We start from the raw sequence: 25,598 nt of genomic DNA, 5'->3' as shown, positions 1-25,598 counted from the left end.
GCCCCGGGAGAGCCGGGATGGCCGCATTCCACCGCCCGCCGGTTCTCCCCCCCCCCCCCCCCCGCACCCTACCCCCCCCCTCATCCCGGCAATCGCGGCCGCTCCTCCCCGGGGACCCCATGCCTCCCCCCCCCCCCCCACCCGTGCATGCTGCCCGTCCCTGGGCTGTCCCAAGCCGCGGACCCCTGTAATTTCAGGGCTCCCCCCCCCCTTGTGCATGCTGCCCGCCCCCCCCGGGACCCCTCCTCCAGGGACAGCCGCCCGTCCCCCTGTGCATGCTGCCTGTCCCCCCCCCCCCCCCCCCGGGGACCCCGTAGCCATCCCGTCCCAGGTCCCCGCATCTCTCAGCAGGGACCCCCCCATGTTCTCCCCCCCCCCGGTCACCCCGAGTCCACCCTTCACCTCCCTTCCCCCACGAAGTGTTCCGTGGGTGGATCTTTTGGGTCTTATCCCCTTTCCCCCCCTCCCCCCAAATTGTGGCTGAGCCCCATGGATAAAGAAGGAGACACTGAACGTGGGGGGGGGGGGGGGAGGAGGGGGAAGGCAGCACTGGGGCTGGGCTTGGGCTGATGGACCCCCGGCTTTGCCCCGTTGGGTCACAGCCGTCGGGGATGCGGGGAGGGGTGGACTGGGGCTCCGTGGGGACCGTGGCCGGAGCTCAGAGTCCCCCGGGGTCCTGGGGGAGGGGTGGGGGGGAAAGGTGTGGAGGTGAAGTCGAGCGGGGTCCGTGCCCAGAGGGCGCCCCGCGGATCTTCGGGTTTCGAGTGTTTTATTATTATTATTAATTATTAATTATTATTATTAATATTATTATTTTATTAAGGTGAAGCCAGGCTTTGCCACCCGCTCGGGGTGGACGGCTCCGGGTGAAGATGTAGCCACGGCCTTTCGTGCTGAGGAGGGGGGGGGGGGGGGTCCCGTCCCTGTGCTGTGTCCCCCCCCCCCTTCAGGAGCCCACCCCGAGGTGAAGTCTCGGTGGGCTCCGGGCCCCAAATGCGCTCTGTCCCCGCCTCCCCCCCCCCCCCCCCTCCCCTCCCCGCCGCCGCGATGGGGCAACGGGAGGCGGCGGCACCGGGTGGGGAGGCCGGAGCCCGGCCCCCGCCCGCCGAAACCTGTCGGGCCGGCTGCGGCGTGGGGTGCCGGCCCCGAACTGCCCCCGCGCCGCGTCCCCCCCCCGAGCACCGCCCCGGGGCGGGGAGGAACCGGCAGCGCCGGCCCCGGGATCCCCCGCCCAACCTCGCCCGGGCCGGGGGCGGCCGAGGAGCTGCGGGGGGAGCGAGAGGGGGGGGTCCGTGCTGGGGGAGGCTGCGGGGCTGGGGCTCGTTTTGTACCGGAATAAAGCGCGTTTTTCCACGGCCCGGTTCTCCGTCTCCTTTTTTTTTTGAGGGGACGTCCGGCAGGGTCTCATCCTGCACCGCTGGGCGCCAGCGGACCGGGGTGCACCGAAGGGGGGTGGCGCGTCCCGGTGCCACCGCCCTGCGACCTCCGGCCACCGGGCGCCGCCGTCGGCCGAACGGAACGGGACGGGGCGGGCGGGGACGAGGAGGGCGGAACCGGGAGTCGAGGGGAGGAGACGGCACGGAGGCAGCGGCAGGTCCGGGGCCGGAGGTGCGGTAACGGGGATCGTCCGGGTCGGGAGTCCGGTAACGGGGTTGGTACGGGGGGTCCGTTCCCGGTCGGTGCGGGGGTCCCGGTTCGTGCAGAGCTGCCGGGCTCCCAGACAGGAGATGCTGGGGAAGGTGCCCCCCCCCCCCTTCGGGCCACCCTCCGCGTTCGGTGCTGTGCCCCAGAATTGGGGCCGCTGCTATCCCTGTCCCACCCCACACCGCAGGACCCCATCTGTCCCACGGCTGCCCACAGGGGGACCCTGAGGACAGCTGCAGGGCCCGGACGGACGGACGGACGGGTGACGCTGCCATCGGTGCCCCGGTTCAGGATGGCAGGCCGGGATCCCGCACCCTCATCCTGCGACTGCTTCGTGGCGCTGCCTCCGCACACCGCAGCGCCCGCTGTCGTCTTCGGCAAGAACGCCGACCGCCCGCGGCACGAAGTGCAGGAGATCGCCTACATCCCCTCCGCCGTCCATCGGCCCGGGGACAAAGTGCAGGTGAGAACCGTGCCAGGGCAGCGGCGTGACGGCTCTCGGTGTCCCCGTGCCAGCGGTGTGATGAGCGCGCTGGGTCTCAGCCCTGCCGTCTCCCCTCAGTGCACCTACATCGAGATCGAGCAGGTGGAGCGGACCCACGCGGTGGTGCTGAGCCGTCCTGCCTGGCTGTGGGGTGCCGAGATGGGTGCCAACGAGCACGGTGTCTGCGTGGGCAACGAGGGCGTATGGACCCGTGAGCCTGTTGGGGAGGATGAGGCGCTGCTGGGTATGGACCTGGTGAGGTGAGGAGCATCCCCTCATCGCCCCGCCGTTCCCCTGGGGTGCACGTGGCCCACGGGGTGCCGCCGTGCTGCAGGCTGGGCTTGGAGAGGGGCGGCTCTGCCCGGGAAGCATTGGATGTCATCACGGCCCTTCTGGAGCAGCACGGGCAGGGTGGGAGCTGCAAGGAGGAGCCCACACCCTTTGTGTACCACAACACCTTCCTGCTGGCTGATCGCCACGAGGCCTGGGTGCTGGAGACGGCCGGCAGCTATTGGGCAGCGCAGCGGATCCGAGGTGAGCAGGCATCAGTGGTGGTGGGAGCCTGTGAGCGCACACTCAGCTTCAGGCAGGGTTAATTTGGGGAGCCCCATCCCCCGGGGTCTGCCCCACACCTGACGTATCCTGAGCTCCACAGAGGGCAGCTGCAATATCTCCAACCAGCTCAGCATCGGGACGGACATCACAGCTGAGCATCCGGGGCTGCGGCAGCGAGCCCAGAGCCAGGGCTGGTGGAGCGGGGCTGGCCGGTTCAGCTTTGCTGAGGTCTTCTCCCTGGCACAGCAGCCACCACGCATGGAGGCTGCCAAAACCCGCTATCGTGCTGGCAAGGAGCTGCTGCAGCAGCACGCAGGTGAGGACGGGGATGGGAAGAGCAGCCCCCAGCTTGCTCCGTGGCAGCCAGCAGCGATGCGGATCTGCTTTGCCTACCAGGACACATCACAGCAGAGACGTTCATGGCCATCCTGAGGGACAAGGACAGCGGCATCTGCGTGGACTCGGAAGGTTTCCGCACGGCGGGCAGCATGGTGTCCGTGTTGCCCCAGGACCCTGCCTTGCCCTGCATCCATTTCTTCACAGCCACTCCGGACCCTTCCAGGTGAGGACTCCAGGATGATGACCACGAGACAGAGCCGTGCCCTGGGCTGAGCGTCCCTGCTGCTTTCCACCAGGTCTGTCTTCAAACCCTTCATCTTCGTACCCGGCCTTAAACCTGCACCGCAGGTGATTTCTCCCACCTTCCGTGACGACCCTGCCAAGAAGGTGCCACGCTTCCAGAGCGCCGTCGATCGGAGGCACGAGCTTTACCGCCGGCACCAGGCAGCGCTGGAGCTGATGGAGAAGGACCAGGTAGCAGCGAGCCCTTCCCGATGGCCCTCGTTCTGTCCCATGGCAACGTGGGAGGCGGTGGGATGTCCTGATGGCGCCCATCCTCAGCTTTTTTTTTGTCCCCAACCCCACCAGGAGCGGGGCCGGGAGCTCCTGCAGACGCTGCGGGACCTGGAGAAGCAGGGCTTGGAGGCAGCGAACGCGTTGCTGGCAGGGAACGTGGCGCCAAGGCCGGAGGAGCTGGCTGAGCTTTTCTTCGACTGCGTGGATGCAGAGATGAAGTTTTACAAATAAACCCCACGCAGGTGGGTTAGGAGAGGAGAGGAGCTGAGGTCGGGCTCCAGCTCAGATCCCACAGCACTGTTTCCACTTGGGGGTGAGAAACCCTTCCTGGTGCCCCGTCCTGGTTCCTCGCCTCCTCTCGTTTTGGAGCTGTGGAGGGGAATGGCTCCACCAGCACCTCCAGCCCTGAGCAATCAATCAGTGCTTGTGGTGTGAAAGGGGGGTGCATGGAAGGGGGGGGTAGGGTTTCCTTTCTCAGCTTGGCACGTTGTTCCCACCATTAGCAGAGCTGCTCACGTTCAGTCCCTCAGCAGAGGACCCAGCTGCTGGCTGCAGGGCTCTGCAGCAGACAGAGATTGATGTTAAGAATAAAGAGGCTTTAATTCCAACTGCGCAGCAGTGTGCTGGTGCCACATACCTGAGGTGCTGCCTATTTCCCTGCCCCTTTGGTACAAGGCTCCCCTTGCAGGGCTGTGGGCCGGGGCTGGCTCAGGATGGCAGCTGGTTTTGGCTGCTGGCTTTGTCCAGGCTTTGCCTGGGGATGGAGCTGAGACTGCCCAGGGCCAGGGGCTGTGCTGGTTCCTGGGCTGGGGGGCAGGCAGCTCTCTGTGCCCAGTGAGCACAGCGATAAGGGGGGCAGCAGCAGACCCCCGTGCTCCTGCAGCTCCCGCAGACGGGCCTGGTGTTCCTCCAGGGCCTCCCCCTGCCTCCTCCGAGAGCGCCCAGCCAGCTCCTGCTGCAGGTCTGTGAAGAAATCTGCCAGGGATGGTGGGAAGGAGGGAGAGAGGAATGAGAAGAGAGCTCGCCACAGCCAGCTGAGCTCCTTGGTGTTTGTGTCACCCACGGGGACACAGAGACCCCCAAGCATGCAGCGTGTCTTGCTTCAGTCTGAGCACCTTTGCCTGTGGTGAACGGGGCACCCAGCTCAGAGAACAACTCATCGTCGCTATCCTCGCTGCTGGAGCAATGTTTCTCCTCCTCTTTCTCATCTGGGACAGGATCCACGCAGCCATGGAGGGGCTGGGCGTCCAACTGCAGGAGATGGGGCAGGGCTCCCACCACCAGCTCCCTGCAAGCAGCAAGCAAACAGCAGACATTCCCCCACCGCACAGCATCGTGCTGGGAGAAGCACCGCAGCCCCCCCTGCCCCACCTGGGCAGATGCAGGCTCAGATTTCCTGGGTCTGGCTGAGGTGTTGAACACAACATTTGAGCTCACAGGGTTTTGGGGGCTCGCTCTCCCCCCCCTGCTCACCGTTGGGGCTTCCCCAACCCACCTGTAGCCGGGTTGGTGGGTGCATTCGTTTCCTGTCAAGTCCAGGAGGCGGAGGCTGCGGGGCAGCTCATCTGCACACATCAAAGGGAGGAAAAAAAGACACTGAGAAGGGGGCTGAGCCCCACCTGCTCCGTGTGTGCAGCAAACCCTGCGTGCTGCTGCTGCCTCCTGGAGTGCTTCACACGCATTCCTGAGGCCACAGCCCTGCCGTGGGAAGCTGCCTCTCATCTCAAAGCTGGGGAAACTGAGGCAGGGAGGGAGGGGACACGTATTCCATACAATCTGATAGTGGGAAAAGAGGCTTCTCCCTTTCCCAGAGTTCACTGTTGCCCTTCTCACATCTGTCTGCAAACAGAAGATAGCACATTAGAAACACTGCAGAAGAGCAGAGGGAAAATACCTCTCCATCCCTTCTCTTTGTGCCAAAAAACATCCAGGAGAGGATCCTCCCAGAAGGCTGAGGCAGTGTGAGCCTATCTGCACCATCTCTGCCTTGTAGGGGCAGGAAACACCTTCTGGGTTGAAGAGGGCTGGAGCGGTTCAGGTTGAGATCCCCGAGGCTGCCAGGAGCTGCTTTCCATGTTCTGCTGAAGCAGAACACAAGGTGGAAGCAGACACCTGGAGTTTGCTAGGGGAAAGGCTCACTCAAAGCCACCTGTGGGGCTCCCAGTGCCCTGCTGAGACACACACCCCAGCCCCAGGATGGCTGTGCTGGAGTTCTGCTGGGACCCAAGTGCTGCAGAGCACAGGGACAGGGCCAAGGCTCTGCTGGTGCCACCCCACCTGCATCCAGAGTCTGGATCTGGTTCTGGGACAGGTCCAGGAAGCGCAGGTGTTGCAGGGGCCGTAGGTTCTCCACCTTGTGGATGCAGTTTCCAGCCAGTGAGAGGAACCTGGGGAGCACAGGGAGGGCAGAAGCAGGAGCTGTGATCCCCTCTGGAGATGGGACACTGTGGTCCCCAGGGTGACAGCCGTGCAGCACTGCTGGTCTGAGGATGGCAAACCCTTGTGACAATCCACTGCAAAGTCATCCTGTAACTTGAATGCTCCCTTGATCACATGCATTCCCTTAGTGGCACTCACTGCAGGTTGGGAAAGCAGTCCAGGTTCTCGATTTTCTCAATTCGGTTCTGGGGAAAAACAAAACAAAACAAAACAAAACAAAAAACCACAATACAACACAACAACATGATTTTCTACTGCATGGAAAATCAGAGTTCAGGAGCACTCCAGAATCATTCCAATTTCATGTGCAACAACAGTGTTCACCATCTCCTCTAGGAGCTTTATGGAGAGGGCGTGGGGGCTGCATGGGAGCCCAGTAGAACTAAGGCTCCTCAGTTGGGTTTAGAAAAGCCAGAACCTCAAATTATGTCATAGGAAGGGAGAACCGGAGGTCTCTCCGGCAGTGCTGGGGGGCAGAACTGGGGGTGTTTATGCTGGCCCCAAAGGAGGCTGTTCCCCATAGGACCAGGCTCTGCCTGCTACCTTACCCGCTGCAGGTAGAGGCTGTGAATCCCCGGCAGACTCCCCAGCCTCCCAATGGTGCAGATATCCTCCCGGTCCAAGCGGATGGTCTGGAGGGCTGGCAGCTCCTCGGAGCTGGTGAAAGGATTGTTCTGAGGGAGCCTGTTGTGCTCACCCTCCACCTGCTGGTCTCCCCATGGTTTCTCACCAGCTCTCTGGTCTCACGGTCTCCCCCAGCCCAGGAAAGCTCCGTGCAGCCATAAGGCGGTCAGTGAGGGTCACCCCCAGGGACATCTGCTCACAGCCTGGAGGAAACCAGGCTCAGCAGCGGCTTCAACCCCCTGCATCCCAGTCAGCAGGCTCTGTGACGGCACACTCACCCCCAGGCACAGCCTCCTCCTCCCCAGCCACGGTGGGTGCTGGCGAGCAGGATCTCTGCCCCCTTGTCGTGTCCTTGTGCTGTGCGGATAGGGGGATGCGCGGGAGGGCTGGGGCAGACATGTCGCCTCCGTGAGGGGAAAAGGCACCAGGCAGAAAGAGAGAGGCAGTAATGGGATGGGAATAAACGGGGAGCGGGAACAGGAGGGCCAGGGATGCTCCGGGCCGGGTGGGCAGCAGGCCCAGCCCAGAACACCGCGACCCACGAGCAGGCCGCAGCGCGCCGGTTGCTAAGAGACGGGACGCGCCGGAAGGAGCGCGCCGGAAGGGGCGGGGCTTTACAGCACCCCGGCGCATGCGCGCAACCGACGCCCCGCCTCCCCACAAGGCTCCGCGCATCCGCGGCAAAGATGGCGGCGCTGAGCGGCCCTGCGCTGTGGCGGCGGGGTGAGTGCGGGGCCCGGGCGGGCACGGCGCTCCTTTCCGCGGCTCGGCTCCCTCCCTGCTCCTCCTGAGCGCTTCTCTGTCCCCGCAGGCTGGCTGCCCGCCCTGCAGCTCGTCCGGCGCGCCTCTAAGGCGGTCACCCGGCACTGGAAGGCCATGCACTTCCAGCGCCAGAAGCTGATGGCCGTCACCGAGTACATCGCGCCGAGGCCCGCCGTCCCCGAGCGCTGCCTGCCTGCTAAGAGGAAGGCGGAGAAGGAGGAGGAGGAGGAGGTAACGCTGGGCCGCCCCAGGAGCTGCGGGCTGCACGCTGTAGGCCCCGTGCAGGCCCAGCGGTGTCCCCCAGGTGCGGGGCTGTGGCGCTCCCGTGGCCGCTTCCTCTCTGCAGGAGTACGGCTACGCCCGGCTGCTCCGGCGGCAGGTGGAGGAGGTGTTCCGGGACAACCGGATGGTCGCGGTGTGTCAATACAACTACATGCCCGGGGAGGACATGGTGCTGATGAGGCACTACCTGCGGAAGCACAATATTGAGGTCAAATTCGTCCTGAACGAGGTAGGGGGCTGGGGAAGCTGCAGGGCTCCCCCTGCTGCAGCCCCCAGGCCTCCTTCCCCACCACTGAGTGCTGCCTCCCACAGATCGTCCGCCCCGTGCTGTCCCAGTCTCGCTATAAGAACCTCCTCCCGCTCTTTGTGTCCCGCAATATCCTTCTGGTGAGCCCAGAAACGAAGGCCAAGGAGATGCTGCGGATCCTGAAGGGAGTGCCGCAGATCAACCTGCTGGGTGAGAGCCCGGGGCTCCTGCATGATGCAGATGGGGGAGGAGAGGTTGGATATCAGGAACAGGTTCTTCACCAGAGGGTTGTGGGCATGGACCAAGCTGCCCAGATCACGGTACCGAGTTCAGGAAGCATCTGGATGGCATTCTTAGCCATGTGATCTTTGGGTGGTCCTGTGTGGATCCTTATGGGTCCCTTAAACCTCAGGATATTCTGTGATTCTTTGGAGTGGTTCCCCAGGCGTGAGGAGGAGATGGGGGCAGAGCAGCTGTTTGTGGGGTTGCAGCTGTCCCCTGTCCCCCTCTTGGCAGCCTTCAATGCCAGGAGCTCCAGCACAAACACTTCAGTCCTCACAGCACACTGCTGCCCCTCAGCTGTCCTGCTTCTCTTTCAGGTGCCTGCATTGACGACGCCATCCTGAGCAGGCAGGGAGTGGAGAACTTTGCCAAGCTGCCCTCACTGGAGACCTCGCAGGGGCAGACGCTGGGCGCCCTGGCACTCCTGCCTTCCCAGACATGTTCCATGCTGCAGCACGGAGCCGCACACCTCACAGCACTGCTGGACGGGCACATCCACCAGCTGCAGGCTGGGGCTGGCAAGACAGAGAGCCCAGCAGGGACAGAGCCTGCCCAGAGCTCGGGGACACAGTGACACTCATCCCCAGCCCCCAGTTGTGCCCATTCACCAGCTGTGCTTGCAGGCAGGGCTTGGAGGTTCAGCCATGTGTGGGCAACCAGCAGTGGGTCTGAGTGCAGCGCTGCTGGCCCAGCTCATGCCTTCGCTCCAGTGCTCTCCATCCAGTCTGCATGCACCAGTGGCACATGGGGTCGGCCCGGCTGTGCTTTGGGTGCTGTGGGACGTGCTCAGGGAAGCTCTGGTTCTGACTGAAGAGGGCAGAGACCTGTGGCAGAACTGGCATGGAGGACATCCAATGCTCAGAGCCACCGGTGGCGTGCAGGAGTGTGCTGCAGCTCTCCCTGTATGGCAGGCATGGAGCTGAGGGCGTGGGGCTGCTGGCTGTTGCATTAAAGTTGGCTGCGTGGTGGTAGCGATCCTGGAGGCCTGGTTCATCTCTGGGAAGGGTGGGCTGGGGGTTCTTCTGCATTCTCAAGTATGAGTTCAAATGCATCCTTCTCCTTGGCCCCCATCTCTCCATTGTCACAGCAGAGCCTCAGCCAGGCAGGAGCTGTGGTGGGGTGGGAAGGAGACCCCAAAGCCCCGGGTGGGTTTCCCTGCTCCGTGGGGCGCCGCAGCGGGGTGTGGGGCAGAGCAAGAGGGGCTCAGCCCGGGGGAGGCCGCGTTGTGGCTCTGTTGCTCTCAACGCGTCCGATTTCCCGGGGCGAGGAAGGGTTTGGGGAAGGGGGAGGGCGCGGGCTGAGCGCTCCGGGGCCGGACGCGATCCCAACGCACGGAGCCTCCGGTGCAGCCGGCGAAGTTGGGGCGGCGGTACCGCGGCGGGGTGTCGGGGCTCTCGGCGCTGTCGGCTCCGGTCCTCCACGGTGCAGGGGGCAGAACCGAGCGGCTGTGACCCGGTGCCTCCGCCTCCTTCCGTGTTCCGCTTCCTGCAACCGCCGGGCGGGATGCGACCGGCCCCGGCCCTGGCTCTGCGCCCGCCGTCCGCACAGGTGAACAACCGGGAACCACCGGGGGAGGAGGGGGGCGGGGGGGCTCCGGTCCGGCTCCCCTTTCAACGGGCGTCTGCTGCCCGCCGGGGCCGGGCGCGCTGCCCCGCTCCGGGGCTGACGGCGGTGGGGTCGGGCTGAGCGATGCGCGGGGATTTTCCCGTTACCGGAGGGGCGTCGGGGCCGCTGCTGCGGCAAGGCGCGGAGACCCCCGGACCGTCCGCATCCCCTCCGCTCTCGGACGGGGCCGCGGCTGCCGCTGCCCGTTGTCGGAGGGGCTCCCGGGGCAGCGCTGGGCGAGGGGGTGGGGAGGACGAGAAGGGGAACCCGCCGAGCTGCTCGTGGGATGCGGACCGGACTCTGAACCCGCCGTACGGGCGAGGTAAGGCGGGGCAGGGCAGGGCGGCACCGGGCACGGCTTCCGGCTCCGGGAGGAACCTCCGTGGGGAAACTGAGGCACGGGGACACCGCTCTGCCCGGGCGTGGGCACCCACGGAGCGGGGAGGTGCGGGTTGTGGGCGTGCAGCAGACGGTTCTGCTTTGCCCCCATCCCGGGACCGCTCCGTTGCCCTTGGTGGGGGGCAGCAGGGCTGCGGGTAGGGGGGTCCCCAGCTGGGGACCTCCACACAGGGGTCCCTGACCAGGCTCCCCCTCCCCACAGTGGGTCCCACCTCCTGGACTGTGACAGCTGAGCTCAGACCCTTCAGCGTGGACCCTCCTGTGCCCACTGGCCATGGGCAGCCACGAAAAGGATCCATCTTCTCCCAAAAAGGCCCTGTCACGCTCCAACAGCACCGTGTCTTCCAAGCACAGCAGCGTCCAGCAGGTCGGGGACCTCAGTGGGATCCGAACTGCATCCAGCCTCAGGGGGTGTTGTGGGGTCTCAGGGGGCTTCACTCTGCTCTGATCAGAGGGATACAGAGCCCTGGTACCCCTGGGGGACAAGGTGGGAGCTGGAAGCGGTGGCTGTTGCAGGATCCCTCCTGCTGACCTCTGTCTCCATAGGGCTCGGAGAGCTGGGAGGTGGTGGAGGAGCCACGAGGTCGGGGCAGCCCAGGCCGGGATCCGGAGCGGCAGGAGGGCTACCTGCTCAAGAAGAGAAAGTGGCCCCTGAAGGGCTGGCACAAGGTAACGGGGTGCTGGGGGCAGCGTGCCCGGCCCTGAGCAGGTTTAGGCCCCTGCAATGGGGGCTGTAGGGATTCACCTCTGTCTCTCTCTGTCCCCAGAGATACTTTGTGCTGGAAAATGGCATCCTGAAATATGCCACCACGCGCCAGGATGTGAGTATGGGGCTGAGCTGCGCCTGTGCAGCCTCCCTATGGGATCTGGTTGGGGGGAGACCCCCATTTTGCCATAAAGAAGGGAGTCTCCTCTTGACGGGGGTCCCTGGGCTCCCCAGGTCCTCAAGGGCAAGCTGCACGGTGCCATTGATGTCCGTCAGTCTGTCATGTCTGTCAACAAGAAGGCACAGCGGGTGGACCTGGACACAGAGGAGAACATCTACCACCTCAAGGTCTGGGGGCACCCAGAGGGGGATGGAGCTGGGGTTCGGAGGGGAACTGGGCTGTTGTCTCCCACACACCCACCGTCTGTCCCACAGATCAAATCTGCAGAGCTCTTTGCCAGCTGGGTGAGCAGCCTCTGCTCCCATCATCAGGGGGAGAGTCCAGACCCATTCGCTTCTGCCAGGAGGACCCCCAGCTCCTCACAGGTCGGTGGCATCTTGGGGTGGACGTGTGGGACCATGTCTGGGAATGGGGCTCCCGATGGCGTCCTTTCTATCTTCAGGGTCCGTGGACACGGATCATGCCCTCCGGCAGCGCCCCTGCCCTGTCTGCCCTCGCCAGCTCCAGGGACAAGGTGGATGCGTGGCTGAAGGACAGCGAGGGGCTGGAGCGCTGCTCAGCTGGTGAGCAGGAAAGGGAGGGGCCCCACTTCCATCATCCCCATCTCCATCGTCTCCATCCCCATCCCTGACCGAAGCACCTCCGCTCCCACTCAGAGCTGTCAGCGTGCCAGGCACAGCTGCGGGAGCTGACAGAGATGCTGCAGAGCCTCGAGTCCCTGCACCGCATCCCTTCCGCGCCCCTCATCTCCAGCACCCAGGTGAGTGCCAGAGTGTGGGGCCGATCCTCGCAGCCCCCAGCCCCGCTCTCACCACCCATCCCCCTCCCACAGCCCTCAGCTGCCGCGGAGAGGCCCAAGAAGGGTCGGAGGACCACCAGGATGTGGTGCACTCAGAGCTTTGCCAAGGATGACACCATCGGACGGGTGAGGCGGGTGCAGGCCATGTGTGTGTACCGAACCCGGGGCTGGATCTCTTGCTGAGCCCCCTTTCCCCTCCAGGTGGGGCGGCTGCACGGCTCCGTCCCCAACCTTTCGCGTTACCTGGAGCCCAGCCAGGGCCAGCTGCCCTTCAGCCTGCCTCCTGAGTACAGCCAGCTGCAGCGCAGCTTCTGGGTGCTGGCACAGAAAGGTGGGCCACGGGGGGCAGCCCCAGCGGGGGGGACTGCGGGGAGGGGAAATGATGCCACAACCTCACCGCCCGCCCCTGTCCCTGCAGTGCACGGCTCACTCAGCAGCGTGGTGACGGCACTGACGGCTGAGAGGGCTCGCCTGGAGGACATGCAGCGGGCATTGGACCGTCGGCGCTCAGCCCCACGCCCCGGCAGTGCTGGTCCCACTGGGGTGAGAGGGGCTGTGGGCCTGAGGGGGCCGTGCTGGGGTCAGGGGGCACAGGTCTGGAGGGGCTGCCCCTGTCCTGGGGGTGCGCTGCAAGTCATCGCGGCTTCGTCCAAATGCCGGGGGTCTGGGTGACCCTGTGTGTGCACCTGAGCCCCTGCGTGGAATTGGGAGGATGCTGTGGGGGATTTGGCTCAGCTCAGCCCCTCCTCAGGCCCCCCTGCCAGGCCTGGAGCCACAGGATGGGCTGCAGCGCTTCCATTCGCTCTCCGTTTCCTCTGACACCACCATGGACTCCTTTGCCTCACTGCTCCCCGATGAGGTGATGTGGGGGCAGGGGATGGGACCGGGGGGGGCAATGGAGTGGATGCTGAGCCCTGCTGTCCCTGCAGCCCGACATGCTGCCTACCAAAGGCCGGGAGCAGCAGCGCTCGCAGCGCAGCATCGCCTCGCTGGCCGATTCGCACACTGAGTTCTTCGATGCCTGTGAGGTGTTCCTCTCTGCCAGCTCCTCTGAGAATGAGGTGGGGGATCTTAGGATAGGGGTGGGCAGGGAGGGCTCTGCAAAGCCGAATGGGACCCCCAGGCTTGGTGCTGCTCCAGTCAGTTCATCTCTCTGTTCTCTCACCCCCTTCCTCTCCATTAGCCAGCCCAGGCCTCCATGTCCTCTCTTGTTCCTTTGTCTCTTCCAGCTACCCACAGTCCCCCCAAACAGGGTGTTTGGGGGATCCCCACTCTCTGAGCCTAGTAGTGGGACCAGGCTTCCCCCCCCAGCTCCCTCCATCCCTCAGTCCCTGCATCCCCGTACTGTTCCCATGTTGGATCCCCCAGTCCTGTCCCACACAACCAACCTCCTCCACGGGTGCCCTTCCCACCAACCCCCCCGCTGGGTGACCCCCACCCCCCCTGCAGCCCACCCGACTGTGCCCGTCCCCAGGCGTCGGACGATGAGTCCTGCATCAGTGAAGCTACCAACAGTATTGATGAGGATCTGGCCGAGCCGGTGGGGCCTGGACGTCCCCAAACAGGTATAGAACATGTAGGTGGGGAGAGACAGGGTGCTGGGGCAGGGGCACGCCACTTCACATCCCAACGTCCCATAGGAATGGACAGCCTAGGGGGGCTGGTGGAGCTGCCCTCACTGGAGCTGCCGGGGCCGGGACCACAGCGTCGGAGCCGTCTGCCTGCTCCCCCCGCACCACCGGGGGATGTGAGCCTGTGGGGGCTGCTGCGGAGCAGCGTGGGCAAGGATCTGTCCCGCGTGGCTCTGCCGGTGCAGCTGAATGAGCCCCTCAACACCCTGCAGCGCCTGTGTGAGGAGTTGGAGTACAGCACACTGCTCGACCGCGCCGCCCGTGCACGGGACCCCCGGCAGCGCCTGGTGGGGGACATGGGGTGGGGGATGTGAGTGGGGTGGGTGGGGGGACACACAGGGTGAGAGACATAGGTTGGAGTGATGTAGGGTGGGGGAGCGCAGGGGGGGGACGTGGATTGGGGCAGATATGTGTGGGGGATCACCAGTTGAGGGGATGTGGGGTGGTGGGACACAGGTGGTGGGACAGATTGGGGTGAACGTGGAGGGACGTGGAATTGGGGGACGTGGGTTGGGGAGACATGAGGTTGGTGGGAAATGGGTTACACGGATGTGGAAGGGAGGACACAGAGGGGAGTGAGTGAGGTTAGGGGACGCCCCAAGTGGGATGAGTTTGCCCTGGCCCCCCCAGTGCATTGACCCAGGTGTGGCTGTGCAGGTCTACGTGGCTGCCTTCGCTGTGTCTGCCTACGCCTCCACCTTCTACCGTGCGGGCAGCAAACCTTTCAACCCAGTGCTGGGTGAGACCTACGAGTGTGTGCGGCCCGATCGCGGCTTCCGCTTCATCAGCGAGCAGGTAATGTGGGGCTGGGTGGGAAGGGAGGGGTGTGGGGGGGCCGGAGGGGCAGCGACTCCTCCTTTATCCTCCCCCAGGTCAGCCATCACCCCCCCATCTCCGCTTGCCACGCCGAGTCTGACAACTTCGTCTTCTGGCAAGGTGGGTGTGGGGATGCAGGGGCCACGTAGGGGGTCACAGAGTGGGCCGGATCCTCACCTGCCGCCGTCCTCCAGACATGAGATGGAAGAACAAATTCTGGGGCAAATCCTTGGAGATCGTCCCTGTGGGCACCGTCAACGTCCGCCTGCCCAGGTGAGCACCAACCCACCTCCCACCCCCCCCAGCCCTCTACTCGCGGCCCCTTCCCTCCCCCCGCCTCAAATTTAGCCGGCTGTCGGCAGGTCTGGGGACCACTTCGAGTGGAACAAGGTCACCACCTGCATCCACAACGTGCTCAGCGGCCCGCGCTGGATCGAGCACTACGGCGAGGTGCTGATCCGCAACACGCGGGACGCCTCCTACCACTGCAAGATCACCTTCTGCAAGGTGCGCCCCGCCCACCGCTTGGCCACGCCCCCTCTCTTGGCCACACCCCCTCGATGTGCTCTGGCTCCGCCCACACGGCTCCCGTTGTATTACTATAGCCTGGCCCCGCCCCCCCGACAGGGCCCCGCCCCTTCGCCGATCTTCTCAGCCAATCGCTGGCCCTCGTTTGCCTCGCTCCTTTCCCACGCGTGCCGCACCCTTTCTGAATGGCCCCACCTCCCGAATCCCCGCCCTTTATGAATGATCCCAGCCTTTCTCACTGGCGCCGCTCCTTCTTAGCGACTCCGCCCTTTCTGAACGGCCGTGCCTTTAACCCTTCCCCGTAACCCCACCCCTCCCGGCCCCATCCTTTCCCACTGCCCCCCACGCCTCCCCTTCCTCCCCAGGCACGGTATTGGGGCGCGGGTGCCAACGAAGTGCAGGGCGCGGTGCTGAGCCGCAGCGGGGCCGTGGTGGAGCGCCTGGCCGGCAAATGGCACGAAGGGCTGTTCCGTGGGCCAGCCCCAGGGCAGTGCGTCTGGAGAGCCAGTAAGGAGCCGGGGGGGGGCACAGTGGAGGGGGGAGGGATGCTTAGGATGCTATGGGGGTGCTGAGCATGTGACCCTCCCCAACCCCCCCATCAGACCCTATGCCCACCGAACACGAGCGAAACTACGGCTTCACCCAGTTCGCGCTGGAGCTGAACGAGCTCACGCCTGAGCTGCGCAGGGTGCTGCCCTCCACCGACACGCGTCTGCGGCCCGACCAGCGGTGAGCAGCACGGGGACGGGGGGGGGGGGGGCTGTGTGCCGGGGTGGGGGGAAGGGGGGGCGGCTCCTTACAGCTCTTGGCCCCCCCTGCAGGTACCTGGAGGAGGGCAACGTGGCGGCAGCTGAGGCGCAGAAGCGTCAGATCGAGCAGCTGCAGCGGGACAGGCGCCGCGTGATGGAGGAGAACAACATCACACACCAGGCACGCTTCTTCAGGTAGGGAACAGGGCGGAGGGGAGGGGGGGCAACGGGGGCACAGCTGAGGGGTGGCCCCCCCAACCCCCACCTCATCCTCAGGCGGCTGACAGATGCCAGTGGCAAGGAGTCGTGGGTGACCAATAATACCTACTGGAAGCTGCGTCTGGACCCTGGCTTTGCCCACCTTGACAGCGCCGTGCTCTGGTAGCAGCCCCTCATGGGCTGAGCCCCACCTGCCCCCCAAGTACTGGGGTGCAGGACCCCCCCCCCCCCCCACGGCTGTCTGTGGGCAGGCAGTGCCCGGCCCCGGCAGTTCCCAGCACAAAACTGTGATTTCAAAACAAGCAGGAATTGCCCCCATCCCCTGGGTGGGGTGGGGGTCCTGAGGTGCCTGCAGGCGGGCAGCCTCCCCCCATCTCTCCCCTCCACCCCCAGCTGCACAGGCAGCCCTGCTGTAATAAAGGCTGCAGAGACACTGGGGGCTGTGGTGCTCTTCCTTCCTGCCGGTCTCGGGACCCCACCCCCAGCCTGGTGTGCCTGGGTTCCCCCCCCCCATGCCTCAGTTTCCCTCCACCCGCCCACAGAGGACAGAAAAGAGGCCCCACTCACAGCGTCCCCTTTATTGCGAGATATGCTGCTGCCCCCCACCCCGCACCGGGCACGTGGGGCTCAATAAATACTTCAGCATGAACCCCCCCATAACCACCCAGAACAACAAAAAACACCCCCTCCCTTCCCTCCCTTCCCTCCCTCAGCCCCCCCACCCCCTCTCACCCCCATGGCCCCACCTGGGGGGGCTCCAGGGGCTGATTGTCCGGCTACAGAGCCTCACCCCCTCTGCTCAGGATATGGGTGTTCAATAGAGGACGGAGGGGGCAGGGATGCCCTGCACTGGGCTCAGCTCCAGCCCCAGGGGGTGGCTCTGGGTTGTCCAACCCTTCCTGGGGGTGCTTGGCATAGGGGGGGGTCCGAGCCCCCTCCCCCCCCCAGCTCAGTTCCCATAGAAGCCGTAGTAGCCGCTGTCGGTGCCCGGCTCCTTGTCGTAGAGATCCCCATTGCGGGCGGGGGGTGAGCTCTCAGTGCTGGAGGGGTAGGGGGACACACGGCGCCTCTTGCACCCCCCCTCGTACAGCCCCGGCTCGGCGGCATCACCCGGCTTGACGGCAGGGGGCTCAGGGGGCCAGCCCTCCTCCTTGCCTTTCTCCTCACGAGGCTCCCGGTACCAGCCCAGGGCCCCGGGGCTGCCCTTGGGTGCGTACTGCCCCGTGCCCCCCCAAGCCCCCCCCGGCCCCCCGAACGCCCCCGGCCCCTCGGGGTAATAGGGCAGGGGTGGGTGGGCGGCGGGCGGCAGGGCGAAGGGCTTCACCCCATAGGGCACCAGCTTGCCCCCGCCGTACCCCCCCTCATAGCCTCCGTACTCCATCGCCGTGGTGGGCGGCTGCTGGGGGGCAAAGTACCATCGGGGGGGGTCCTTGGGGGGCAGGGGCAGGGGGGGACCCCGCTCCCCATTGTAGAAGCGCCCTGGGGGCAGCGGGTACTGCTCCTGCAGGAAGGGCTGAAAGCGGGGGCTCGGCAGCAGTTGGGGGCAGCCGGGGCCATCCGGTGGGGAGGGGGTCAGGCGGTCGCCCTCTGAGGCTCCATACATCCTGGGGGGTGATAAGGTTGGGTGGGTGTAGGGGGGCTCCCTCCCAGGCCTCGGGATGGGGGCTGTGGGGGAGGCGGGGGGGGGGGGGGGGTTGGGGTACTCACGAGTCAAAGTTGTCCCGGAAGCCTTTGGCGAAGGGGTTGTGGTCGATTTTCAGCTGAGTGATCTGGGGGGGAGGGATAAGGGGGATACGAGGGGCTGAGGCTGTGCTGTGCTCCCAGCACAGTGCCCTCATCCCTCCCCTGCCCTCGTCCTCAACCCTTACACCCAGAATGGCCCCCCAGGTCCCACGGGGCTTGGATTGGAGGGAGAGCTGGGGATGCTGGGGTGGTGGATGTGACGCTGGGGGGGCGTTGGAGTCGTACAGGGATGCTGAGGGCACACAGGACGTGCTGCAAATATGGGTGTTAGAAGGGGGAGGGGGCTGCCACTGGGGTTTCCATGATGCTTAGACCCCTGGGATGATGCTGGGATGCACCAACGGGGTCCCGATGTGGGAGGGGTCCCTGGGAGGATGAGCGGGAGCTGGAGCTGTTTGGGGAGGAAGAGGTGGGGTGGATCCCACGCTGGAGACCATGGAGGGGCTGGGGGGGTCCAGTACTCACGTCGGCATTCTGGTAAGCAGTGACAGCAATGAACTGAGTCTCAGGGAAGGCGAAGGTGTGGGTATGTGGGGAGGGGTACGCAGCTTCGCCCTCCCCCTCCTTCACCTCCGTCACGTGCAGCCGTGGTTGGTACTTGTGCAGCGACTGCAGCACGATCATCTGTGGGGCAGTGGGCTCTCAGGGTCGGTGTGACACAGCGCCATGGGATTGGGGGGGTGGAAATGAAGGGGGTCCATGTTGTCCTTACCTGCCCGACGTTGTTGGATGCGCCCTTGTTGTTGGTGAGCTTTCAGCTTCCCAAAGGAAACCTCCTGGCGCATCCAATGCGCGCCGGTGTTGGGCGAATCGGGGTGCAGGTAGAGGCGGTTCCCTGCAGTGGGGGGGGGGGTCAGCACGGAGGGGGTCACCCGAAGCTCTGCCCCCATAGAGATTTGGGATGGGGGGGGGGGGGGGAGGAAGGGGGTCAGCCCGTACCTGGCATGCTGCCCTCAGCCTTGCCGCACTGCACCCACTTGCCGCCCTGGTAACGCCAATGGTGTTGGTCCACCAACACGACGTCCACGCACACGCTGTAATGGGCCACGGGGTTGAGTCCCGACAGGTTGAAGCTGAGGAACGGGAACATGCGCCTGGAGGGGGGGGACGACGACGACACACAGCGTTATCCCCAGCCCAGCAACCCACAGTGTGTGGCTGCAGGTCCCGGCGCTGCCTGCAGGGATGGAGCTGCCACCTTCCCCCCCCCCCCCCCCCGCCCCATGCCCGGCGGGTGCCCCGTGGTGCTGAGTGACCCCGGCAGCTGGGGGCTGCTCTGCGGGGCAGATTGTGTCCCCCCTCCCCCCCCCCCCAAACCCCGGCATCTTCCTCCCCCTCCCCAAGCACCTTCCGGTTCGGAAACCAACACCGCTGCTATTTCGGGCCGGGCGCCAGCCTGCGCCAAGGGCAGGAAGGGGACGGGATGGGACGGCCGGGGGGGGGGGGGGGGGGGGCCGGGGGGACGGGACACTGCGAGTGGGGCTGCACCTGCCCCCCCCCTCCCCCTTCCCAAAGCAATACTCCATGCGCACACCCCAGCGCCCCCAGGTGGGACCTCAGTCCCTCCATTCCCCCTCGCTGTGGGGTTGGGGTCACAGTGGGATCTCTATCCCTGACTGGGGGCACTGTGCTTGCCTTTCCCCCCTCTCCCCCCCCCCCTCCAGCGCTCGGCTCTTCAAAGGGGCAGTTTGGCACCTGCTGGAGTTTCAGCGTTCAGAGGACGGAGCTGGAAGGCATCCCCTGCTCCAGCCTCACCACCTGCAGCAGCGTCACCCACGTGTGGGGCAGGACCGACACCCCCCCCCCCCCCGGGGGGGCACACAGGCAGCACCCAGCAACCCCGTACCCCTCCAGCGACACCGATAACACGAGGGGCAACGCGGGGAGGAGGGGAGGGGGGCCCACTTTGCAGCTTCGCACCTTGCCCTCTCCCCGCTCCTCGGGCTGCGCTGCTGCCCAGCCGCTGTGGGTGGGGGCACAGGGGCGTGCAGAGCCAGGCTTGTCCCCCCTCCCCCACAGTTTCCTCGAAGTGCCAGCATTTCTCATAAAGCAAAGGCCGGCTCTTCTCCGAAAGGGCCCCCAAAGCCCAGCGCTGCCCCACGGCAAGAGGGGAAACGGGCACGGGGATCCGGGCACGGGGATCCACGCCCGGCATGGCGGGACCCCATTCCGGTCCGCAGCACAGAACCGGGGGGGGGTTTCTCCGGTGCCGGGAGCGATGCACGTCGGGGCTCAGCGCGGCCCCGGCAGGAAGCGCCGCTCGGGCAGCAGAGAGGAGCAATGGAAAGAGCGCGCACCGGGCGCTGCTGACTCAAAATTGCCTTTGCGAGAGAGAGAGGAAAAGAAAAAGAAAGCAGCGCGAGGCGCGGGGCCGCACATGTGCTCCCCCCGAGAGCCTGGGAGGCCCCGTGCCTGGCAGCTCCGGGTTGGGGGGGGTGGGGGTCTGCATCAGGGGCCGAGCCTCCACCCCGTCCCCATGGGTTGGCCCTGGGCCCCCTCCACCACGCGCCCCCATTGGGGTTTCACCCCGAGCGTGTGAGCAGCGGCCGCTCCGAGGCGATGGAGCTCCCAGCCCCGATAAAAATCCCAACCGCATCAAAGGGCGGCAGTGGGGGCTGCGCTGCCCAGCATCCCCCCCCCCCCCCCGTCTCCCCCCAGCACACAGCCCTACCCTGGAGAACCCCCCCCCACCCCCATGTGTGCAGCAGCACCGGCTGTCACACCAACCCTCCCCCCGCAACCCCTCAAAAGTTGCTGCGAAGAGCGGAGAAGGAAGAGAAGAAAAGAGCATTTTTCTGGTTTTCGCACTTTGCTCGCTTGGTGCTGGTGGGAGAAGAGCAAAGAGAGATTTAGATTTCAAATGCTGCCGTGGTGCAAACCGCAGGGCTTGGCCGGGGCACCAGAGGGCGGCGGCAGGACCCGAAACCACACACAGCTCGGGTTTATTTTTGGGCTCAGGGGGCTGCAGGACTCGGCTCCCCCAGGTCTGAACTCCGTGGTTGGGAGGTGCCATAGAGGGGCACGGCTCGATGTGCCCCCCAGTGCTGCTGGAGTCTGCAGTCCTGGAGCTCCAGAGGGGGTCACGGCCCCCAAGGGGTCTCAACATGAAGCCCTCAACTCAAGCAGCCCCATTGACATCAGGGTCAGGGGCGGATTTGCACGTTTAGGGGATGGGGATAGATGCACGAAGGACGCGTGGGAAGGGGACACGGAGGGGTGACGGGGGGGCATGAGACGATTCCAGGTAGAAGGGAAATGTACCCGCAGCCCCCATGTGCCCCCTCTGCTGAGCCTGAGCTGTGGGGGCTGCCAGCTTCCTGAGCCACCCCACAGCCACCCAATGCACCCCGGAGAGCGGCCACAAGAACCACAGTGGGGTGGAAGAGCAGCACAGCCCCCATCCCAGCCCCCAGCTGCACCGTGGCTCAGCCGACCCACCTCATCCCACAGCCCACCTGCATGGCAATAGCAGCTGGAGCTCGGGCAAACCCACCCAGAGCCCCCCTAGGAAGGGAATCCAGCCCCGTGCTCCCCTAAACTCAAGGCACGGCCCACACCAAATGCAAAACTGCCATCATGTTCCTGAGCGCAACTCGGTCCCAGCCGCGCACAGAGCCGTCCTCACCCCTCCAAAATGGATCCCCGATCCCCACCGTGTGCCCCCAGCCCAAAGCCAACCCCACAAAGGCAACGTCAACCCTCCCGTCTCCCAACTCAACAACAAGCGTCCCCCAAAGGTGCAGCCGGCCCCAAAACAGCCCCTGGAATTCCCCGGGCCCTTCGCTCCGGTGGGTGCCTGCGTGGGGATGGCAAAAAAACCTGGGGGTTTTCCACAGAAATCCTGCAGGCACAGACCCCCCCCCTCCTCTCCCTTCCCCCCCCATGAGGGCATTTTTCCACCAGGGAGGAGTGCAGCACAGAGCCTCCTTTTGTGGGGAGCTACCTCTACCAATGTCGGGGTCACCCCAGTGCCACCAGCCATCCCCAGTTCCCACCCATGGGGATGCGGGCGGCTGCGCCCAGGGATGGCAGTGAAGAGGGGGGTGTGGGGCTGCACTCTTCCCCAGATCCCCTACCCTAGACAAGAGCCCCCCAGACAGGACCCTCAATGCACACCTCCCCCCCCCCCCCCCCCCGTGCCCCCGCTTTGGGGTTTTTCCTGTTTGAGCAGCGCTGCAGCCAGGCCTTGCACAGAGATTTTTGCAAAAGCAGCTCAGGGTCTGGGGAAACGGATGTGTGCTGCCTCTGGGTTTGACATCTCCCCAGGGCTGGGTTCGCCCCCCCAGCACAGAGCTCACATCCCCCAGACCCCAGCTCCTCTGCAAGGCCAGCAGAAGGGATGGAGTCAAAGGAAGAGACCCCAGAGCTCCCACTTCCAGGCCGGGATCTCGTGGCAGAGCCGGGACGAGCGCCGGACCCCCAGCACCAGGTCTGCAGCTGCTCCAACACAGCAGGGATGAGCTCTGCCCCACCACCCACAGCTCTTGGAGGGCACAGGAGGAGAGCACTGGGGCAGAGCTCAGCAGGTCCCTCCAGGACATGAGAAACAGCAGGCAAGAAACACCCCGAAGCATCTGACAATCCCCTGCCCAGAGGGGTTGGATGTGCCCCCCCATGGTCAGCAGTGACAGTCGGCTGCTGAACGGCCCCGAGCCCAGTGGGGGGTTGGAGGGGGGGGGGGAAAAGGCCTGGGAACGAGCGTGGCAAACCAAGCGGCCCTAACGCGTTTAGACTTCCAACACATTAAGCAGGTTGGTCTCAGCATCAAAGTGACACCGTCTGTCTCGGCCGAGAGAAGGGAGAGGAGGGGGGGGACGGCAGAAGGGCGCTGCCAGCGGCCCCGGCGCTCAACCAAGAAAAGGGGCTGAGAGCAGAGAGAGCCCCGGGGGGGGGGGGGGACAGCAGCTGCAGCAGGGGGGGGGACGCGGCGGCTGGGGGCAGCGAGCTGAGCCCCCCGCTTCAGGGACACACAGGGGAGAGCAGCGCTTGCTTTTGGCCCGGCTGAAACGCATCCACACCTCCAGCACGTGGGGGCAGCCGGCTCGTGCCTCCTCTCTACAGGAGCGCAGGGAGCATTTCCTCACCGGGCGGCTGCCACCCACTGCGCTCATAGGGCCGCCGGCAGCCCCCAGCCCCGCAGGCGCCGCTCGCTCACAACTTGTTGCAGCACTGAACTCCGGATCCGGCCCGTGGTTCGGGGCAGGACCGACACTGCCAGCATAGGAACAACCGCCGTGAGCTTCTGGGGACGGGATGGGAGGGGGGTCCGGACCCAACCCCACACAGCACCTCAACAACATCCCCCCAACCCCACCTTGGTGGCTCGCACTCCGTCCCATTTCTCTTTGCAACGATCTTCTGCTCGCCCAAAAAGTGACACAGAGCGTTTTTGTGCGGGTGCAGAGGAGGGGGTCAGCCTGCTCAATCCCCCCCCCCCCCCCCCATTTCTCTCTCCCCTTTGCACAAAGCTCGGGGATCTCCGCTTTCACACCTCGGCTTCCTGGAGGAGGGGAAACACAGCAGCCCCTCACACGCTGCCCGACCCCCAGCCGCCGCGCCTCCCGCCCCCCGTTCCCGGTGCATCCCGACCCTCGGTCGCTGAGCTCACCTGCCCTGCTTGGTGATGATCATCTCGGTCTGATGTTTGTGGAATTTGGCCCACAGCGGGAAATTGTTGAGCATCACCTGCACTTTCCCGGCCGCTCGGTATCCGGGCAGCGCGCACAGCGGCCCGGCTCGGGGACACAGCGCCGGGGCTCCTCCGGAACCGTACGGCCCCTCGTACAGCTCCGCGCCCGCGTAGCCCTCTCCCACCGCCGCCGCTGCCGTCCCATAAGCGCTCCCCGCGGTCGGAGCGGGCGGCGGGGCTCGGTAGGTCGGGCACGGCCCCAGGAAGCGGCCGCCCGCTACTGCGGGAGCTCCGTAAGGCAGCGGGGGGGAGCCGAGCTCCGGAGCCCCCGCTTCGCCGTAATAACCGGGGGGGTCCCGGGGGGGCTCTTTAGAGGCGCCGCTCAGCATGGGGAGGGCGGCGCGGGGGGGTCCGCTGAGCGGCTCCAGAGCGCCCATGGACGGGCGGTGGGCGCCCGGCCCCGCTCAGCCGCTCATGGGGCTCCGGTGCGCCGCGACCGGCTCCGGTTCAACGGCGCCCGCCTCGCTCGGCGCCCGCCGCCCCCTCCATGATCCCGGGGGCTCCGAGCCCCTCCGAGGGGAGGGAAAGAAAAAAAAAACAAACCCCCGAACAGCCGGAAAACCCCTAAAAGTGCCGACGGAAGGGGAGAACGGGGAGGGGGGCGTCGGGGGCGGGGGGCCGGCCCGGCCGCCCTGCCCCGCTGCTGCCGGTACCGCCGCCGCACTCAGCGCACCTGCCCCATCCCCGCCGCCCCGCGCCTCTTATCCAACGGAGCGGCTCCGCGCCGGGAGCCCCGCCCGCCCCGCGCCCCGCCCCGGCCCGCCCCGCAGCTCCCACCGAGGGAGGGCAGCTGGGGCGGGGGGACACGCGGGGCGGAGCCGTGCGGGACCGGGACACGAGAAGCCGTGGGAGAGGGAGGGGATGGGGATGGGGTGGGATGGGGATGGGGATGGGATGGGATGGGATGGGATGGGATGGGATGGGATGGGGGTGGGATGGGATGGGATGGAATGGGATGGAATGGGATGGGATGGGATGGGATGGGATGGGATGGGATGAATGGGATGGGATGGGATGGGATGGGATGGGGGTGGGATGGGATGGGATGGGATGGGATGGGATGGGGGTGGGATGGGATGGGATGGGATGGGGGTGGGATGGGATGGGATGGGATGGGATGGGGATGGGATGGGGATGGGATGGGGGTGGGGGTGGGAGGGGGGTGGGATGGGGATGGGGATGTTGAGCCGAGCATTGCGCCCTCAGCCCTCCCTTCTTGCACCCTTCATTAAAACGTTAATTAGCCAGGCTTTCCTCGACCCCCGGTGTCACCACGGACGAGGCTCGGGGGTGGCTCAGGGACCCCCCCTCGTGTTTGCTTTGTGACCCCACAGCTCTCCCACCTCCATCGACCCCGTCTCCATCCCTCCCGTAGCGCTGAGCAGAGGGGAAAACCCAGCACAGTGCGCTCATAACCACCCCCAGGACAGAACCCCTGCGTTCCCAGCCCCCGCCCCCCGGGGCCACCCTGCAGCTCACCCCGTGTCCTGCCCACTCTCTGCCCCTTCCCGTGCCCACCCCGCGTTCAGGCCTCCCCACTGCCCGCCCTTGACCCGGCCTGGAGAAGTCCCCGTGTCCCCGCCGCCATCACGAAGGCGTTCTGCCCCGGGGGGGCCGCTTCCCTTGGCTGCTCCCCAGCTCAGCACCGGTCAATACTTTCCATTCCCTGTGGGGCAGTGCCGCAGGAGGGTGGGGACGCCCCACACGCACCGCTCCTGACCCACGTTGGGGGAAGAGTGACCCCAACATTGGCCTGGCTGCCTGCGGTTTGGGGTCTGGGGTCTCAGTGGAGGAGGGGGGCTGGGGATGACACAAGAAGGGACGCACACCACCTCACCTGCCTCTAAATCCTCCAAACCACAGCCCAAGGATTGGGATGGGATGAGGATGGGAATGGGGACGGGGAACGGCTCTGGTTCCTCTGGGAAAGGCCTCAGCTACGGGCAGGAGGAAATGGAGACATGAGGATGCGTGGGGTGGGGGCCGTGGGGGCAGCTGGAGGGGACCCCCTGTCCCAGCTCTGCCACCTCTGGTGGAGGACCTGGAGGGCTCTCACTGGGGGTTGTGCATTGCCCATCAGGCAGCTTAGCAGCCACTGGGGATGGCTTTCACTGCTCAGTGGGGTCCCTGTGCTCACATCTCTATGCAAGGCCCCCCCCTTGTCACTCCCCCCCCCCTCCCCACACCTTTCTGACTGCCACCAGCTCCTAACCCACGGGGGGAGCAGGATGGGGTGGGGGCACGCAGCAGCTGTTGGGGGGGGGGGGCGTTGCTTTGTGTGCATGCAGAGCACACAGCTGCCCCCCGGTCCCCCCCAGCACCTCACCATGAGCACCCCTGGCTGTGGGGGCACAGCTGC

General features: G+C 65.8%; 5 protein-coding genes across 5 annotated transcripts; 3 read left to right on the top strand and 2 right to left on the bottom strand.

The window, feature by feature from the left end:
* Positions 1–1,933: 1,933 nt before the first annotated feature.
* Positions 1,934–3,769, top strand: SCRN2 (secernin 2; the record flags this gene model as incomplete). Its single annotated transcript, XM_079547049.1, has 7 exons — positions 1,934–2,107; positions 2,207–2,388; positions 2,463–2,662; positions 2,784–2,999; positions 3,080–3,245; positions 3,319–3,496; positions 3,611–3,769. The coding sequence occupies exons 1-7, from the start codon at positions 1,937–1,939 to the stop codon at positions 3,767–3,769; spliced, it is 1,272 nt and encodes a 423-aa protein (XP_079403175.1). The 5' UTR covers positions 1,934–1,936.
* Positions 3,770–4,187: 418 nt separating this feature from the next.
* On the bottom strand, positions 4,188–7,000 carry LRRC46 (leucine rich repeat containing 46; the record flags this gene model as incomplete). Its single annotated transcript, XM_079547323.1, has 8 exons — positions 4,188–4,513; positions 4,654–4,826; positions 5,034–5,103; positions 5,816–5,925; positions 6,116–6,162; positions 6,526–6,634; positions 6,708–6,804; positions 6,880–7,000. 8 exons carry the CDS (start codon positions 6,998–7,000, stop codon positions 4,188–4,190), a joined length of 1,053 nt encoding a protein of 350 aa, XP_079403449.1.
* A 287-nt stretch (positions 7,001–7,287) lies between these two features.
* MRPL10 (mitochondrial ribosomal protein L10) lies at positions 7,288–8,748 on the top strand (the record flags this gene model as incomplete). The annotated part of the gene is made up of 5 exons (XM_079547335.1): positions 7,288–7,324; positions 7,413–7,594; positions 7,710–7,874; positions 7,958–8,102; positions 8,492–8,748. 5 exons carry the CDS (start codon positions 7,288–7,290, stop codon positions 8,746–8,748), a joined length of 786 nt encoding a protein of 261 aa, XP_079403461.1.
* A 1,704-nt stretch (positions 8,749–10,452) lies between these two features.
* Positions 10,453–16,096, top strand: OSBPL7 (oxysterol binding protein like 7; the record flags this gene model as incomplete). The annotated part of the gene is made up of 22 exons (XM_079547241.1): positions 10,453–10,545; positions 10,725–10,847; positions 10,946–10,999; positions 11,119–11,232; positions 11,320–11,430; positions 11,508–11,628; positions 11,722–11,825; positions 11,898–11,990; positions 12,066–12,195; positions 12,283–12,407; positions 12,616–12,723; positions 12,794–12,925; positions 13,339–13,429; positions 13,505–13,782; positions 14,153–14,290; positions 14,368–14,431; positions 14,506–14,584; positions 14,674–14,818; positions 15,205–15,346; positions 15,442–15,568; positions 15,661–15,783; positions 15,865–16,096. The coding sequence occupies 22 exons, from the start codon at positions 10,453–10,455 to the stop codon at positions 15,971–15,973; spliced, it is 2,604 nt and encodes an 867-aa protein (XP_079403367.1). The 3' UTR covers positions 15,974–16,096.
* A 660-nt stretch (positions 16,097–16,756) lies between these two features.
* Positions 16,757–23,616, bottom strand: TBX21 (T-box transcription factor 21; the record flags this gene model as incomplete). The annotated part of the gene is given in 7 exon segments (XM_079547145.1): positions 16,757–17,411; positions 17,515–17,576; positions 18,016–18,174; positions 18,263–18,304; positions 18,306–18,385; positions 18,490–18,644; positions 23,159–23,616. Coding segments are annotated over 7 exon segments (1,611 nt in total).
* Between the last annotated feature and the right edge of the window lie 1,982 nt (positions 23,617–25,598).

Source organism: Tetrao urogallus (assembly GCF_951394365.1).
Source record: "Tetrao urogallus genome assembly, chromosome: 26".
Taxonomy (NCBI): domain Eukaryota; kingdom Metazoa; phylum Chordata; class Aves; order Galliformes; family Phasianidae; genus Tetrao; species Tetrao urogallus.
Note: the sequence above shows the minus strand (reverse complement) of the source record. Positions and strands in the feature narration are given on the sequence as shown.